Source organism: Periplaneta americana, chromosome 1, assembly GCF_040183065.1.
Source record: "Periplaneta americana isolate PAMFEO1 chromosome 1, P.americana_PAMFEO1_priV1, whole genome shotgun sequence".
In the NCBI taxonomy this organism is placed as follows: domain Eukaryota; kingdom Metazoa; phylum Arthropoda; class Insecta; order Blattodea; family Blattidae; genus Periplaneta; species Periplaneta americana.
In genome coordinates, this window is record NC_091117.1 from 195,186,790 (window position 1) to 195,206,136 (window position 19,347).

The 19,347-nt window shown below is 35.1% G+C and overlaps 1 protein-coding gene across 3 annotated transcripts in view; it reads left to right on the plus strand.

Annotated features, from left to right (window-relative positions):
- The window catches only part of LOC138706126 (zinc finger protein 93-like), a 45,005-nt gene that overhangs the window by 17,348 nt on the left and 8,310 nt on the right, over positions 1–19,347 (plus strand). For 2 of the 3 annotated variants that reach the window (XM_069835115.1, XM_069835126.1), the window contains exons 4-5: positions 3,659–4,009; positions 10,781–11,108. In XM_069835115.1, the coding sequence (XP_069691216.1) occupies positions 3,659–4,009; positions 10,781–11,108 (679 nt within the window). The remainder of the gene's footprint in view (positions 1–3,658; positions 4,010–10,780; positions 11,109–19,347) is intronic. The other variant, XM_069835122.1, reaches the window with a different exon arrangement.

Genomic DNA, 19,347 nt, shown 5'->3' on the forward strand with positions numbered 1-19,347 from the left:
GAAAAATCTTCTAACACATCTTCTGGCATTGATAATATATTTTATATCTGTTTGTAGAGAAATCTAAATTCATTGGTAGGTCCTTCCTTCTTTATTTTGCACGATAGAATGTGGACTGAATGTATTTTTCCATCCGCATTGCATTCCACCTTTGTAATGCCAGTCCAGAGACAGGCTTATCTGTCTCACTAGTTTTCACTGTAAAGTTATGGAGAAGATAATAATTAAATTCCTCTTGTGAATATTCAAATTGAAAAACGATTATCCAGAATTCAGTGTGATTTCCATAAACTTACATCAGCTGCAGACCATCTTTTTGGGCTAGCAGGCACCATTAGAAATGCTTTCCTCAAGAAGACTTATCTTTTGGCAATCATCTTTGGTCTTGAAAGCTTATAACACAACATGGTGGTATGGGATCCTGTGCATGACACCATGCATGAAGAACATCAGACGTGCATGCTAACTCCATCTTGCCATTTCATAACAGTTTCATGTCACTGTAGCTTGGGTTTAAGCATTAACTGCACATTATACTATTTCTGGTCACTTGGCACAAAAGAATGACATGTTTTTTCGAACTGTCTTATTCTTATAGCATGAAGTGAGCTATTACCATACAGTATAATATACAAACAGAGGAATATGGATCATTGCATCATTTCCGTCATAATGGAATGCATATTGCCTATAATTAGGCCGTGTCTCAAAGCTACATTTTCAGCTGAAGTGAACTAGATTGTTGACTAAATAGCCGGATGTGACGTCAGAAGTTATGATCCAAAGCTACATAGTGCATAGCAATCAAGTCCGTAGTAGCTAGTAAACGAAAATGCTTGATTGCTGAATTGTTCACTAAACAAACATGGATACCTGATCAGCAATTGGGGTTATGAAATCTGAAAATGCTTTGGAAGTGAAATAATGTAAATATAATGTAGAATAACACATTAACTTTGAACTCTGACATTGTTAGTATCTTCTGTACAATGTTTTAAACATTATTGTAATATATTAAGTCCTTATCTTTTCCACATAAGTCGTAATGAAACTGCATTAGGACACTGCCCTCTTAATTCAGTGCTGCACCATGATGTCATGGTTTTTAGAAAAATAGTCTGTGAAGAAGGCCATGATTCCAGCATACATGTTCAAAACTCTCTAGTGTGTAGTTTACAAGTCAGCTAGTTGCTAGTCACTAGAGTGTAGTATGGACTTGAGCTTTGAGACACGGCCTTATAAGGGGCTATTCGTAGGATATTTTTAATCGTTATTTTATATTTATACAGGGTGGAAGGGAACCTGTTACATTAATTGACAGAGGTAATAGATGAAAGTTTTGTCAAATAAGTTTTTTGATACATTCAATAATTCTGAGAGTACGAAATGTAATGCATTGCATTGCTGTAAATGCTTCTTGAGTCGTTTTTGTTTACATTCTCCTCTCACTAGTCTTGTGGAGTGGATACTCACCTGAATTGTAGAACAATGACCTCAATGAACAGGACTGCATTGGAATCATATAAAAGTCTGAAAACTAAGTTATTCATCTCTACATAAGTCCACACCTGTGGAGTAGCGGTTAGCGCATCTGGCCGTGAAACCAGATGGCCCAGGTTCGATTCCCGGTCGGGGCAAGTTACCTGGTTGAGGTTTCTTCCGGGGTTTTCCCTCAACCCAAGCAAATGCTGGGTAACTTTCGGTGCTGGACCTGGGACTCATTTCACCGGCATTATCACCTTCATCTCATTCAGACGCTAGATAACCTGAGATGTTGATAAAGCATCGTAAAATAACCTACTAAAATAAATAAAAAAATCTCTACATAATTATCTCTCAAATGTTGTGCCTTTAATATTTCATGACAATTTCAAATCAAATACTGTTGCTGCTACAGAGTGACCAAACGTCTTTTTTATTCATTGTCTATCCCATTGTACTGATAAAAATATAAAGGGATGTATGTTGTTACATTCTTTTTATTCATTGGATGAAAATAAAAAAATCCGTCTAAAATCTCGAACTACTTGAAATACATGAAACCGATTATTACTAATGGTCTTCTGCACTGTTATCATCTTAACTGCATTGCTCATTTCAATACTCATTGGTCAGGCAAAGTATTGTATTTCTTGAGAAGGCTGTGATCATGGCAATTAAAAGGGAAGTGAATTATTGACTTTTTCACTGCTTTTTAGTGACATTTCGTAAATGGGAATTTGCAACACTTTTTCTTCATCATTTCTTTAAATGTTTCATTGAACGACTTTCTTTGTGGTTTTGTGATTACTGACTTCAGATTCCGTATTGCAGAAACGAAAGTGTTCTTTTATTGATGCACTTAAATTTTTCTTTCCTGTAAGAAGATAAACTGGCTAAGAAGGTGCTGAATTAAATTTTTTTTTTTTTTTTTTTTTTTGCGAAAATACTTATGAAATTAGGTTATGTCACAGCAACACTAATATGTGTTTTCCTTCCCTTCTCCCTCCCCTTCTCCCTCGAAATAAAATACAGTAGAATCCCTCTTATCCAGTACCAAAGCACCAGGCTAGTTCTGGATACGAGATTTTGCCGGATAATTGAATAGATACTGGTATATACAAAAAAAAAAAGTTCGTATTTCATGGTGCTAAATGTTGAAACTGCAGCCATGTGAAGCTTATTTCTCTATTACTTGCTCATAACTGAATAAACATAAAATCTCTATGGACTTTCCTTATTAATAAATATCACACAACACAAATAATATACTAATTTTAGGTTCGAATATTCACGAAAGTTCATGCGAATTTTCTGATGTCGCAACACAGACGGCCCAAACATAATTAAATAAACATAAAAACTGTGTGGATTTTCTTTATTAAAAGACATCACACAACACAAGAAATACACAAATTTTAGATTCGAGTATTGACTGAAAATGAAGGTTTGTGCGAACTTTCTAATGTGGCAAAACTGATGGCCTAGACTGTGGCAATGTGGCAGATTTCAACATCTTTTTTTGTTTGTTTTTTTTTGGGGGGGGGCAGCCAAAAGTGCTGTTGTTTTGGTATTGCCAGTTATTTGGGTTCCTGTTACAAGGGATTTTAATGTATTGTTTTACTTGTGAAAAAACAGCACTAATATATTTCCCATTCTCCATTATTTTCATTTGAATTATGACTGCTACTACTATTACTGCTGCTGCTACTACAACTACTGCTATAATACTATTACTACTGCTGCTGCTACTACTACTACTACAGCTACTACATGGTTTGGAATTATTTTTTAATTATACCTCATCTTTTAGTAGCATAAGGATGATGTATATATTTTACGTATAATAATTATATTCACAAAATTCAAAATTGTGGTCAATTATTCTTTCCAAAGGACCACGTGACCTCATTAGACTTCACAAGGAGATACTTTTGACGTAGTATACCTTTGTCCCAGCATTGATTCTATCTTAAGACAGTGAATCCAATATACAACCCTTCTCCTTCTAAGTGACTATGCAACTGTTGTGATTTGTATGTAACATATTTCTTTGTAGTTCTAAAGATAGAATCAGTAATATATTCCGAATTTTATTTCACCACAAGAACTACAACATGAATTTAATTATGTATAATTTCTAGTTATTGCTAAGATCATGGTATTGCTGTTGGTACAGAATCCATGTGAAGATTGAGCCAAACAGTGCTGTCTCAGCGAACGTGTGTCAGGTGTGTGGTCAAAGCTTCCCTGAACAGAGCGACCTTTTGGCACATGTTGAGACACATGCACGCTACCAACCTCATCGCTGCATGCTCTGTGGCGAGTGTTTCTTGGATGCACCGGCTGTAGCTGCACATGTGCGTCGACGCCATGCTCGTAACATACCACCTAATGCCTGTACACTCTGTGGCAAAACTTGCAAAGATCGTCGTTCGCTACAGAAACATGCTTGGGTCCATTCTGCAGAACGCAGCTTTTCCTGCCATAAGTGTGGGAAACGCTTTCACAGTCGTGCACGTCTTAAACGGTAAGCATCACTAACCCATTGCATGACTATTGCTTAATCTGGGAATCAGAACTTCTGCCTAATTAGCCCCTGTGAATAATCCATTTCAATTTCTTTTAGGTATTAAACTATAACACTAAAAGTGATGACAAATTTTGCTGTCCTCATTGACCATTCTGGTATGAAATTAGAAAGGTTGATTAATAAGTCTTTAGTTTCATGTAATTTTCTCACATTTGGAGCTCTTCCTCTAACTTTTCCCTCCCATTTCCAAGATATCCAATTAAATACAAGTTTAATGTATATGATGAAATACTGTGAAAACCTAAGCAAATAGGTATTATAACATTGCATGTCATCCTGTCTGACTCCAAAGCTGCAATCCAGTCCATCAGCTCAACTACATCCCCTAAAATGGAAAAAGTAAAAGAAATTCATTGCATGGTAAAACAAATTCAAATGCTGAATAAAAAAGTGGTCTTCCAATGGATCCCGTCCCACTGCGGACTGAACGGTAATGAGAAAGCAGATATGTTAGCAAAGAAAGGAACTTATATCAACTTAAAAACAAATTTCAAGTTCCCATATGAATCAATAAAGCGAGTCATGAAAAGAATAAGTTACAGCGAACAGGCAAAACATCAAAATTCAAAATGGAAAGAATCATTCAAAGATCCAAAACTAATTCCTGATCTACCTCGAAAATCTGCCGTGGCCATGTTTAGATTGATTACTGGTCATGATTGCCTCAGTAAACACCTCCATCGTATTGGAGTACTGAATTCACCTAAATGCTTACTGTGCACCAGAGAAGAGGACATGGAGATGGAGCACCTGGCTGATTGTGAAACTCTTAGGACATTTGTGGACCTTCCATCAAAATATTGGGAAGCAAGAAGGATGATGACTTCATTGTTAAATCCAGAGCATTAGATACACACACACACACATTGCATGTAGATGACAGAAGAATCTCAATTTATTAGATATAGAGAATATTTTATACAGAGATTAACTTTTCACAGTGGTAGATGTAGAGGATTGAGAAAGCACTGGACTAATACTGTTGTGATGTTTCTATCATCTTATAACAGATGAGTAGTTGATTCCCGATTTACCACGCAAATCGTCTGTAGCTGCATTTAGATTGGCAACAGGCCATGACTGTTTGGCCAAGCATCTGCATAGAATTGGAATATATCAGTCTCCTAACTGTCCATTGTGCAACTCAAATCAAGAAATGGATTCAGAACATTTCAAAATCTGTGGTCAGTGGCTAACCATGACAATATCTTTGAAAAATATTCAAGTGCAAGAGGTCGAATGACTTTATTGTCAAATGCCTGGCATTAGAAAACAACAACAATATAACAGAGGAGTAGAAAAACAGAGAATAAACTTTCTTCTGACTAAAGCTCGATGATACAGGATGAACTAGCCAGGGCTAACTCCTAACCACATTCACGGTGGCTTATTCATACGTAACGATGCTACCATATGCAGAGGATTCATTCTGCACTCTTGTGGTTAGTATTGCGTAATGATGTACTTACCGAATTCACAATTCATGTTCAAAATTACGTCTCCTGAAGACATGTTCAGCAACTTGCCACAGTTCGTTCTCCGAAATGGCACGAATTTCGTGCTGGATATTTTGAGTTCTTCAAGTGAATGTGGGTTATTCGCATATACTTTACTTTTAACCATGAGATGGAACCATGCTTGTCACTACAAAAATTAAGGTGGAGTCAAGTAGTCCATCATACACTGACTGTTACAAAGCGTAAGTCTGCTCTGACAATCGGATTCCGTTAACCTCTGAACTACACGAATTTTGTAAGGTTTTAATTTTAATTGTTTCATACCTCTTATCACTGAAGACTGTGACACCCCTACCTGCTGAGCTACATGGCGGGATGATGATGTTGTAAGACTTCTCTCTAATCAGTGGTCAATTTCATTTAACATCTCCTTAGTGAGAACAACTTCACACATGTTCGTTTCTTATGGCTATTCACCCCCACAACCATTCATGCCACACTGGCACTGGCACTGGCACCAATCCTGAGCATCTGGTACCATGTGGTTTTACCATGTATATTTGACACACCTTTACATGAAATTGCAAATTATTAGTTACTGCATAAAGGTTGTAAAGCATGTGAAGAGGAAATGTGCCATTTACCTGGCACCATTGATTAGAATTGAAGATAATGTGAAGTGTTTTATTTGTGACATTCTTTCAGCATTAAAATACTGAACCAAGAGTATTTTATACGTCAGTAAAATATATAATAAAATTTTAATTGCTGGTCCTGCCTAGGACTCGCGTTACGGAATGCACGCTGGTTCGAGTCCTCATGGGGGAAGAAATTTTCTAATGAAATTTCGGCCAGTGTATGGAACCAGTGGCCACCCAGCATTGTGATGCACTTGGGGAGCTACGATAGGTAGCGAAATCCGGTTGCGAATGCCAGCTATAATGGCTGGGGGGATCATCGTGCTAACCACACAATACCTCCATTCTGATTGGATGATCGTCCACCTCTGCTTCGACATGTGGGTGTGAGGCCAGCAGCCGGCTGGTCGGTGTAGGCCCTTCATGGGCTGTAGCGCCATGGATAAAATTTTAATTGCTGAAAATGCTATAAATTTAAATACACTGTGTCCCAGAAGTCATGGTGGGGTTTCAGAGGATTATATTTTTTTGAATGAATAGAGGTAGAAATGTAATATTGGCCCAGGTGGGGTTTCAGAGGATTATATTTTTTGAATGAATAGAGGTAGAAATGTAATATTGGTGCCAGATGAAAATAAAATTCTCAACATTTTTCGTCTAAGTTTTAGACTCTGAAGGCAACGAAAGATGGTGACAATCAAACAAATGCAATAATTTTCATTGTACAATTAATTATATAAGATGGATGTCCAAAGAATAGTGCAATGTATTTTGTGGCTGGAAAAAATTTGAATCTTTGACTTGTGTACAACATGAATTTCGTCGCGTATATAATGAAGAACCACCACACGAAAATAATGTTCGTCATTGGGATAGACATTTAAAAGAAACTGGAAGCCTATTGGAGAAAAAGCGTACTGGAAGACCATCAACAAATGATGAAACGGTAGAAGCCATCCGAAGAGCATTTGTTGAGTTCGAAGAAATCAATTCATAAATGTGCCTGACAATTAGGGCTTCAGAAAACTACAGTTCATAGAGCTTTAAAGAAACGTCTTCATCTGACTCCTTACAAACTTCATTTGTTACATGCACTCCATCTAGATGATTATCACAAAAGTTATGAGTTTGCTCTTCCGTTCAAGTGGCACAAAAATGCTTCCACACAAGAATACATGTAAAGTAGCTTCTAGTAGCGTGAACATTCGATATTTGGCGCCACTTTACAAACTTTGCGTTTAATGGCATAGGTTACACTTGTCCCAAATTTACACTTGCCCTGATTCACCTTACTGTATATTGTAGATAGTGAATTTCATTATTGCCTTCAAACAGTGGGGGATTAATTATATTTTTCTTAAATGCTGGTTTTTCTTAAAAGGAGAAGCTGAGAGTAGAAATTAAGACACCTGTCGATCATCTAACAATTATGTACTTACTTATGGCTTTTAGGGAACTAGGAGGTTCATTGCTGCCCTGTCTTCAGCCCTATCCTGAGCAAGATTAATTCAGTCTCTGTCATCATATTCCACCTCCCTCAAATCCATTTTAATATTATCCTCCCATCTACGTCTCAGTATTCCCAAAGGTCTTTTTCCTTCCTGTCTCCCAACTAACACTCTATATGCATTTCGGGGTTTGCCCATACGTGCTAGATGCCCTGCCTATCTCAAACATCTGGATTTAATGTTCGTAATTATGTCAGGTGAAGAGTAAAATGTTCGCAGTTCTGCGCTGTGTAAGCCATTTAACAATTATATTTACATATTCTTAGTACTTTTTAAATTTACTAGTAAGAAACACACAGTAACAATGAACTTTCACAAACTTCGAATATATTTCACACAATCACAATAACATATTTTTAAGTACTGTAATTAAATTTACAATAAGTTATATGCAAATATACATATACTAACATTTCTGCTGCCTAGTTTTAAATGATATATCAATGCATACTATTGACCATAATGTACAATACTTACTTACTTACTTACTTACTTACTGGCTTTTAAGGAACCTGGAGGTTCATTGCTGCCCTCACATAAGCCCGCCATTGGTCCCTATCCTGAGCAAGATACCATAATGTACAATATGGTACAGAAATTGATTTAAAAATTGTGGTATAAGAGTTGTTTGTAGTGGTGCCCATCTGCATTCACACATTCCCGACATCTTTTGATGAAATTGTTATTCAATGCAAAAGTTCTGTTTTTGTAATGCTTTCAGTTTCTCTTCTTACATTGCCTCTTTAAGTTCTCCTGCAATGTAGAAGTTATTCCTGTATACACTATATTTTTAGGAAGTAAATAACACTTTCTAGAAGTTCCAGACCTTCTCGTAAAAAGTGTTTTTGTTTAATTAATGTGGTATGTATTTTGGAGCCAGAATTGAAAAGACTGATGCCTCTGTCTTAATTTATTTTGTCCCTTTTGTTACAGATCGGTATTATTATTATTATTATTATTATTATTATTATTATTATTATTATTATTATTACTATTATTATTATTATTATTATTATTATTACTATTATTATTATTATTATTACTATTACTATTATTATTATTATTATTACTACTACTACTACTATTATTATTATTATTATTATTATTACTATTATTATTATTATTATTACTACTATTATTATTATTATTATTATTATTATTACTATTATTATTATTATTACTATTATTATTATTATTATTATTATTATTACTATTATTATTATTATTATTATTATTATTATTACTATTATTATTATTACTATTATTATTATTATTATTATTACTATTATTATTATTATTATTACTATTATTATTATTATTATTATTACTATTATTACTATTATTATTATTATTACTATTATTATTATTATTATTACTATTATTATTATTATTATTATTATTGTTATTATTATTATTATTATTATTATTATTATTATTATTATTATTATTATTATTATTATTATTATTGGTGGTGGTGGTGGTGGTGGTGATAGTTGTCGTGATGGTGATGGTGGTGGTTTTTGACAGCTATCTGGGTAGTTTAGCCCTTTGCCAAAGTAGATTGGGAATGTAAAGTAAATTATGTTAAAAGTATCTTCAGTATTTTGAAATAATTCCATATTCAGGCCTTATTCTGCTGGAGATTTATTATTTCTTAAATCTTTCTTATTGAGATCTTCAAATTAAAATAAATCTATGAAATGAATATTGAGTGATACATTTTGTAGCTTACTCTGTTTGTCTGACCTAAGTTTTGGGCAATTTAATGTAACGTTATTTCACATAATTAAGTAAATACAAAGTTTTAGTGCATTAGTTGTTCATTAATTGAAATATACCACTTTTTTTGGTGATGCCGAATCTTTCTTCAAAAACAATGCAAATGTTAGTTCACTTGTTTCTAACTTAATTGTATTAGGAATCTTCGTAAGTTTTGTGAATTAAAGCTAACATGTTGATTTAACATGTATATAGACATTTCAAGTCTCAATTGACTTAACATGTTGACTGAGTATGTTGAAGTTAACACTTTTAACATGTTGGCGTGTTTTCCAGCAGCAATGGAACACATGTCAAGTCAATTCATTTGCTTGTGCAGCGTCGGTACAGTTCGGCAAAGTTTGTACAGTTTCTATAGCAACAACTAACTTCCGATTTTGTGGCGCATATCTTGATCATTTTTATACTATCATTGATCCTTGGTGTTGGTTGTAAGTTGTTCGAAGTAATGGAATGGACGAAAGAAAATACATTAGAATAAAATTAACGCACTGATGGAAAGGCCTTGTTCGTGGGATGTGTCTGCAAAAAAAAAAATACAGAGACAAAATAAAGAAGGCTGACTGTTTTAGAGAACTGGAATTATTATTTAACTGTTCTAGAGAATACAATAGAGAGTTTTCGTACTCTCGTCTTACGCGAAACGTTAATACTATGTTGACGTCAGTAATGGTCGTATTTGGTGATGTATGTTAACGTTCGTAAAACTTCAGAAAGAATAATTGTACGATATTACCCACTTCTTTAACATCTATCATGTCATAGGTCCTATGATAATTTAATCAATCAATTGTGCTGTAATTTTTTTGAGATGAAGTGACTGCTCTTAAATTGTGTCTTTCTCTGATGTAACAGAAAGTATTTTTGCAGCACTATATTAAAATCGTGTTCTGACATTCTCAGCAAGTTTTTGAATCCAAATCGATCTTGAACTTTAAGCTCGTTTAGAATGTCTTCTGTATAGTGTCTTTTACTTAGATATTGCCGCACCCACATTCTCATTTTCTTTCTTTGCAAGGCCTTGTAATAGGCAATAGAGGCAATTACAAAAGTCAAATCATCATCTGAGTCCTTTGTCCAAGATTTGAAAATAAGACACTACCTACATTAAAATCTCATAGACTGTTTATGGTGGACTACGCAAAGAAAGTCAAGTTTAACGTGTTTAACAGTGTGGACAAAGTGTTAAATGAAATTATCATTATCATGTTCAATCAACATGTTGGGATGTTAACGGTAAACAATTTAACATTTAACATGTTGTTGTTAAATGTTTAATACTGAAGACTAGCCTTTAGTTATAAATGGGAATATTTTTGTTTACAGGCATATGGTATCTCATCGAGACAAAGCAGTATCATGTGAGGAATGTGGGTTGGAATTTCCTGATGGTCGTGCTCTCATTAACCATCGTCACAGTCACAACAAAGAACCTTCTGCACGTCAGTTCTCGTGTGCAGAATGTGGCAAGACGTTTGGGTCACGCAGCAGTCAGCAGATTCATGCTCGCATCCACACTGGTGAGCGTCCCTATGGATGCCGCTTCTGCTGGAAAGCGTTTGCTGATGGTGGTACTCTCCGGAAACATGAACGCATACACACAGGAGAGAAACCTTATGCCTGTGCTGTCTGTCCTCGCGCCTTCAATCAGCGGGTAACTCTTTCTTTGTTTTTGTTTTAGATATATAAAAAATTTCATGTGAGGTTTGGTCACAGTCTAGTATATACAGTCACGAAGCTTGAGTTGTGAGGGTGCTAGGAACAATAGACTGTGCTGGTACCAAATACCTTACTATAATAATACCGGACAGCTGTATACTAGTAGCATTGGCATGAGTGCGAAAAAATCGCGGACCTGACATCTAGCGCAGAGGGATGGAATTGCGTCCACATATACATATATTAACATAGCGAGATTCAGACTACTCTTTAAAATGTGAGTTACTAATGTGGAATTATATATGAAACACTTAAGAAATGTTGAATAATATTTAATGTAAAATTATTATCTTATATCAGAGCTGCATATTATGAGAAATATTGCACACTTCATATTACTTTCCGTAATTAATTGTTACATATTTTTTCTTTGGTTTACCGAGACAAAATCAATCTGATATTAGGGATGAATTTACAGTAATGTTTTATCTCTCAATTAATATCACTCAATAAAAGAATTGTATTCCAATGGATACCATCCCATTGTGGAATCCTGGGAAACGAGAATGCGGATGTTTTAGCAAAGAAGGGCAGCACTGCTACTTACAGACCTGTTACTAAATCTACGTATTACTCTGTAAAAAGATTTATTAAATCTACATACTTAGACTTCAACAAACAAAATTTGGTAACACAATCCCAAGGGAAAAAATCGAACTCTCTGCATCAAAATCCACAGTTCATTCCCGATTTACCACGAAAATCGTCTGTAGCTGCATTTAGATTGGCAACAGGCCATGATTGTTTGGCCAAACACCTGCATAGAATTGGAATATATCAGTCCCCTAACTGCCCATTGTGCAACTCAAACCAAGAAATGGATTCGGAACACCTCAAAATCTGTGCTTCATTGGCTGGTCATGATAATATCTTTGAAAAATATTGGAGTGCAAGAGGTCAAATGACTTTATTGTCAAACGCCTGGCATTAGAAAACAACAACAACAGCAATGTTTTATATACGCATTGCTGACAACTGCAAAGATAAAATTGATAGTAATCTGATGCTTGTAATAATTAGTAAAGGCATGTGGACAACAATAAAACTTAATTTGATAAAACCTTAAAATCCAGTACATTTTAACTTCTATTTATTTATTAGGTCTAAATAAAAAAACTAATTTGTATTTTTCTATCAACACAAAGACGAAGGAATTAGGCCTACTAAAGAATGTTGTTGACTTACGTTTTATGAACTGTCGGAAATCGAAAGTACGATTTGGAGCAATTTGTAATGCTGCAATTGTCACAATTATAAACAGCACATATACGCCCTGACACTAGTACTAATTCATAAAACTATTAAGAAATTAACTAGCCCAGCAACAAAATACAGTGGAGTAACGGCTAGCACGTCTGGCTGCGAAACCAGGTGGCCCGGGTTCGATTCCCAGTCGGGACAAGTTACCTGGTTGAGGTTTTTTCCGGGGTTTTCCCTCAACCCAATATGAGCAAATGCTGGGTAACTTTCGGTGCTGGACCCCAGACTCATTTCACCGTCATTATCACCTTCATATCATTCAGATGCTAAATAACTTGAGACGTTGATACAGCGTCGTAAAATAACCTACTTAAAAAAAAACAATATACATTGCAGTTGATTACAGCTTGTTTCGCGAGTATCTCCATCCCGGCAGGTAGGTAGCAGCACTATCGTCGTTCGCATGTAAAACTGCTAGCTGTCTGGTATTATTGTAGTAAAGTATTTGCTGGTACTGTATCGCATTGTCTGTAATGAGACGATATTAGCGATCCTAGTGGTTAGCAACTATCTATGGATGCATATTTACTACATATTGAGTTTCGTGACTGTATGTACTAGACTGTGGTTTGTTGTAGTTTTAACATATGTAGGTTTGGCTGGGGCTCCGGATGTTCCTGTGTTGTAGACAAACTGGTTTTTTTTTATTGTTATTTCTTCTGATGATGGGTACTTGACTGTCATTCACCCATGCGAAACAAGTTGTGTAGACCAATTTACCAACAGAGTCGTTAACCACGTTGTGCCATAGAAGGCAATCTACGCTACACCCACAATGAGATGAGATGATGATGGAGATTTGTTGGGATGTCACAGGGGAACTGGAGCTCCTGGAGAAAACCCCTGTGTTATCTGGACTATGAGCTTACTCAACTCAAGTTATAAATCAGGTGTATACCTGAGATCGAACCCGGTCCACAGTATTATAAGTCCAGTGCTCTAGTTATTATTTTAAGGAGTTAAGTACAGCTTACAGCAGTAAAATTATTGGAAATATTTAACATGAAAATTTGTATGTGTAAAACACTGTCCTTCTGCTATATAAAAAAAATATATATTTTTACAACTTAAAAAAAATTATATATATATATATATCATCATCATCATCATCATATCCTTCACGTATTAGACCCTACAGGATCTGTTACGGTCTCATGCCAGCGCTTTCGTGGTCTTCCCAATTTCCTCTTTCCTCTTGGTACATAAGTAAGAATCTGTTTAGGCCATCTAGTGCGATCCATCCTTTCGACATGTTTTTTCCACTGAAGTCGATATTGTTGAACAAAATTAACTATAGGATCCATTTTTAGTTCCTGCAATATGTCCACATTTTTACGGTGTTCCAGCAAAGAGCATCCTGCTGTTCGTCGCATGAACCTCATTTCAGCTGTCGTCAGCCTTTGCTCAACTTTTCTAATTGTCCATGCCTCGCTACCGTAAGTGAGGACCAGTCGAGCTAGTGTTTTATATACCTTTAGCCTTGTATGTTTCTGAACATGAGAGGATTTGAAGACGGTGTTAATTATGCCAGTGATTTTTATAAATTTAGATATTTTGTTTGACATATCTTCATCAGTGATGTAAGAGAGGTTATAACCTAAATAGTTAAATGAATTAACACGTTCAATTAAGGTATTATTTATCATGATCTTACTTGGAATTGAGTTCTCCCCGGAAAATGCCATGACTTTTGTTTTCTCTTTTGAGATTTCCATATTGAAATCTGAGGCGATTATTTGCAAATTATAAATGGCTCTTTGTAAAGCATCCTCTGTTTTAGTGATAATAACCTGATCGTCAGCAAACATTAGTGTATCGAGAACTGTGTTTCGATTAATTTGAATTCCAGCATGATGACTTTGCCTCCAAATGTATAAAATATGGTTCATATATATAATAAACAACAGAGGGGAAAGACCGCATCCTTGTCTAACACCTTGCTTGATGGAAGTCCAGCTAGTAGTTCCTCGTTCAGTTCTTATGGAAATTTAATTTTGTTGATATATATATATATATATTTTTTTTTTTTTCAAAATTCAAAATGGTGGTAGTTTACTGTGCAGCGATGAAGCATTTCTCTCATAACTCATACACTTGTTAAATTTTTCATGTTCTCTCTCTTTTATTTTAGTGCTGAAAGTCATGTTTACAATATCATCCTCTTTCAACTACATTTCTTAATAAATAATATATTTTTTTTTTATTTTGTGTTAGAATAAAATACAGATATTTGACCATTTTTTAAATGAATTTATTTTTTATCAGGCAATCTATCAAAGGTGTAGAAGTGATCTTGCATCATATTGTAGATATGACATGCATAAATATACACAAAAAATTTCATCACAAAATGTTGGATAGCTTTTGAGTTGTGTGGGAAACGCTTTATCACTGCACAGTGAACTGAATTTTGAAAAAAAAAAAAAAAAAAAAAAAAAAAAAAGTAAATAATTTTTTTAAACCGTAAAAATATTTTTTTCATATAGCAGAAGGACAATGTTTTACACATACTAATTTTCATTATTGTACACGATACAGTAATGGAGGAAAAAAATGTTGAATATTTCCAACATTTTATTGCTGTAAGCTGTACCTAACCCCTTAAAGTTGGTCCCATAATTTGTTCGCCACTAATAGTGATTTTCTGGCCGTGAATGGGTACTTCATGGTAGAGTTATGATTTTTCTATATTACAATATCAGTTGTTTTGAGAATTTACATATGCTGTAGGTGGAACCAGGCCTTGTCTGGTAAGAAATAATGATGGGTCTATCTCTCCATCATGAATCCACTTGCAAAACCTGAACCTAGAAATTGGATCACATGGTCTTCGTCTTGTATCACTGTAACTTAAAGGGGTTGTAGTTTTAACAATGTTTTGGCTTTCTGAACCAAACTATAGGGATATTATTATGATGTACCGAAGTACATATGATATTTCCATGCAGATATTCTGCATCATCACATGATGAAAGATGAATGGAACAGAGAAAAATTCTCTCCGGCACCGGGATTTGAACCCAGGTTTTCAGCTCTACGTGCTGACGCTCTATCCACTAAGCCACACCGGATTCACATCCCGGAACCACACCTGTGGAGTAATGGTCAGCGCGTCTGGCCACGAAACCAGGTGGCCCGGGTTCGAATCCCAGTCGGGGCAAGTTACCTGGTTGAGGTTTTTCCGGGGTTTTCCCTCAACCCAATACGAGCAAATGCTGGGTAACTTTCGGTGCTGGACCCCGGACTTATTTCACCGGCATTACCACATTCATATCATTCAGATGCTAAATAACCTAGATGTTGATACAGCTTCGTAAAATAACCCAATAAAATAAAATAAATTCACATCCCGATGTCGGATCGAATCCTCTCAGTTCAAGTTCCATCTCTTGGGTCCCTCTAGTAGCCTACCCTCATGCATTGCGTCATAGATGTATGACAGTGGCACCATGTCCACACACATGTGCAGAGGTGCACAGAGACAAAACAGCGGTCAAAACAATGGAATCACAGTGACTCTCCGTCTCCAAAGAAAGCATAAGCTGTTCATCCGGCTGGGAAAGTCATGGCATCTGTATTCTAAGAGGATAATCATGATTGACTATCTAGCAAAGAGAATATTATTCAAATCACCTGCGGCAATTGAAAGGGAAAATTCGCGAGAAGAGGCCGGGTATGGCCAAGAAGAAAGTGTTGTTTCATCACAACAATGCACTTGTTCACATGTGTGCTATCGTGGTTGCTAAACTACACGAACTACAGTTCGAATTGTTCCCGTGGCCCCTCTACTCACCAGATCTCGCACCCTCAGACTTCTTTCTGTTCCCAAACTCACAACTCACTTGGCTGGGAAGAAATTTTCGTGAAATGAAGAGGTAATTGCAGCAGCAAAAGGCTTTTTTTTTTTTTTTTTTTTTTTTTTTGCAAACCTCAAAGAATCTGTGTACGAGGAGGGTATGGCAGCATTAAAGCCCCAGTGGACCAAGTGTGTGAATTGCAGGGGGAGTTATGTTGAGAAATAAAGATTGTTTCGTAATAATCCTAGTTTAATTTCTATGCCAGGGTATGAACTTTTCAAGCAACCTTCATATAGACACTATTTCCTTGGCAATCGCATTCGATCTGTAACAATAAAAGGCCAATAGAATTTACTTGAGAGAAACCTGTTTCCTGGCGAAGCTCTGCAAAAATATAGTAGTAGTAGTAGTAGTAGGTTTATTTTGCCTGACAGAGTTGAGGCCATGAGGCCTTCTCTTCCACTCAACCAGGTTTCAATAATATACATGAAATACAAAATTAGATTACAAAACAACACAAAAGAAAATACCTTAGAAATTACATAAAATATAGTAGAAAATTACAATAGTCAAGATCAGTTACATAATATAAAATTACAAATAGTCAAGATCGGTTACATAATATATAAAATAAAATAGAAAATTATACACATAATCAGAATCAGTTACATAACATAAGGGGAATATACACACAATTTATAAGACCTGAAATGCTCGAGATAAATTCGACGATTAATTTACTTGAGATATATTATACAGTTAATATATTAATAGGAGAATACATGTGGGTTACAAGACATAAAATGTTGATTAGCAAAGTCGTACTAAATGGTATACAAATACAAATGATTAAGTAATATATCAAGATAATAAAAAAAAAAGAAAAGAAAAAAAAAGAAGAAGAAGAGAGAGGAGAAAAAAAAATATGCACGTCTATGCACTAACAAACCATGTATCAACAGTCTCAGTTAAAACTGAAACACATAATTACCAATACAGTAATGCATTTACATAAATTCTCTTCTCTGCTCATTGTAATGAACTACTATAGCTTAATATTCCATAATAAATTTTAAATGGTGATTTTTGGAAAAGGAAAGTATACGAAGGGTATATCATGGCAATTTGCGCAAAATTAATTACATCTACTTAAACCCTGCGAATTATATATCTTATTCATTGATTAAAGTTCACGTTAACACTTTGTTTGTTAAAAACATAAAATTACGTAGTCACACGTTAAAAAGTGTTAAAATTTTTAAAAAGTTATATACCTTGGACAGACGGTCCGTTTGAACGTGATGTTACGTCTTTATCAGTGTCTCTTGAAATACTGGTGATCTTGAATTCTGCGATGTGCATTTGTCGATTGTAGGGGTGGGGGTATGTGAGAATAAACACATAACATTAACATATCACAATACCAATACTCACAAAATTGCAACTTCATTCAGAAAACTAAAATACAAGATAGCATACAAAACAAATAACACAACACAGAAATATCTAAATAATCACGTTAAACATTCAAATAAATATAATTCAACTGGAGTTTACAAACTAAAATGCAATAGTTGCCCACATTTTTACATAGGACAGACAGGAAGATCCTTTCACACAAGATATAATGAATATATTAAAGCTATAACCGAACCCTACATCACATCAAATTATGCAGATCACATTATGAACAATAATCATGACTACAATAATATAGAAACAGATATGGAAATTTTACACATCACACCAAAAAGTTCACAGTTAAACATCTTAGAACAATACGAAATATATAAACATACAATAACATACCCACAACATATACTTAATACACAATTACAGTTCAATACCCACACATTATTCGACATCATGATACATCATAACACAAACAACCAGCCCCCACCATAACAGCACTCGACAAATGCACATCGCAGAATTCAAGATCACCAGTAGTTCAAGAGACACTGATGAAGATGTAACACAACATTGAAACGGGCCGTCTGTCGAAGGTATATACCGTTTTTAAAATTTTAACACTTTTGAACGTGTGACTAAGTAATTTTATGTTTTTAATATATATCTTAATTTCGCGTTTAATTCAATCCAGAAAGCGGAAGTTTACTTCATTTTGGTTTGTAGAAAATTATTTGACTTAAATGTGTCGTTTAAATGATACTTCAAGAAAATGTGCTATAAAAAGTCTGCAACATGATAAATGAACTGGTCCACACCTGTGGAGTAACGGTCAGCGCGTCTGGCTGTGAAACCAGGTGGCCTGGGTTCGAATCCCAGTCAGGGCAAGTTACCTGGTTGAGGTTTTTTCCGGGGTTTTCCCTCAACCCAATACGAGCAAATGCTGGGTAACTTTCGGTGCTGGACCCCGGACTCATTTCACCGGCATTATCACCTTCATATCATTCAGACGCTAAATAACCTAGATGTTGATACAGCGTCGTAAAATAACCCAATAATAAATGAACTGAATTGTTGCAAAATGCGTATAACATCTACTAAGAAATATATGTGTGATTTTCGTGATACTTATGTTTCGAAGCCGTTTTTAAAAATGCTGTTTATAGCAAACATTCTTCTATTTGTCATATCAATGTCTTTGTACAGTACCCTCAATGTAGGTTGCTGCAAGAAAGGAAGTAGTACAGCCAATGAAGGGGATCCCACCACAAGATATGTGAACAAGTGAGTGTACAGCCATGTTACCTCCTAATATTGTACAGATACGGAATTAAAATTTGGAACGAGTATTGATGGAAGTCTACCTGTATGTAGGCAACAGTCTCGCACAACTGTCCACAAGTAGCATATATACAGGGATTCTTGTTTGCTACACAAGCACAGTGTGTTGTAAGCGAAACTTATACAATAAGGGAGCTCTAAATTTTATTTTCGTATCTGTACATTTGAGGAGTAGACTTTCAAAAAACAGTTTGTCCAAAATTTAAAAGAAAACTTGCTTCAATAGAATTTTACTCATTGTGGAAAATTAAAAATGCTCAAATCGACTTCATACCTTGGTCTATATAACTGCATTAAATTATTGTATTTTGAAATGCTACATAAAAAAATTATATTGAAGCATTTTTTTTTATTTTGGACAAACTG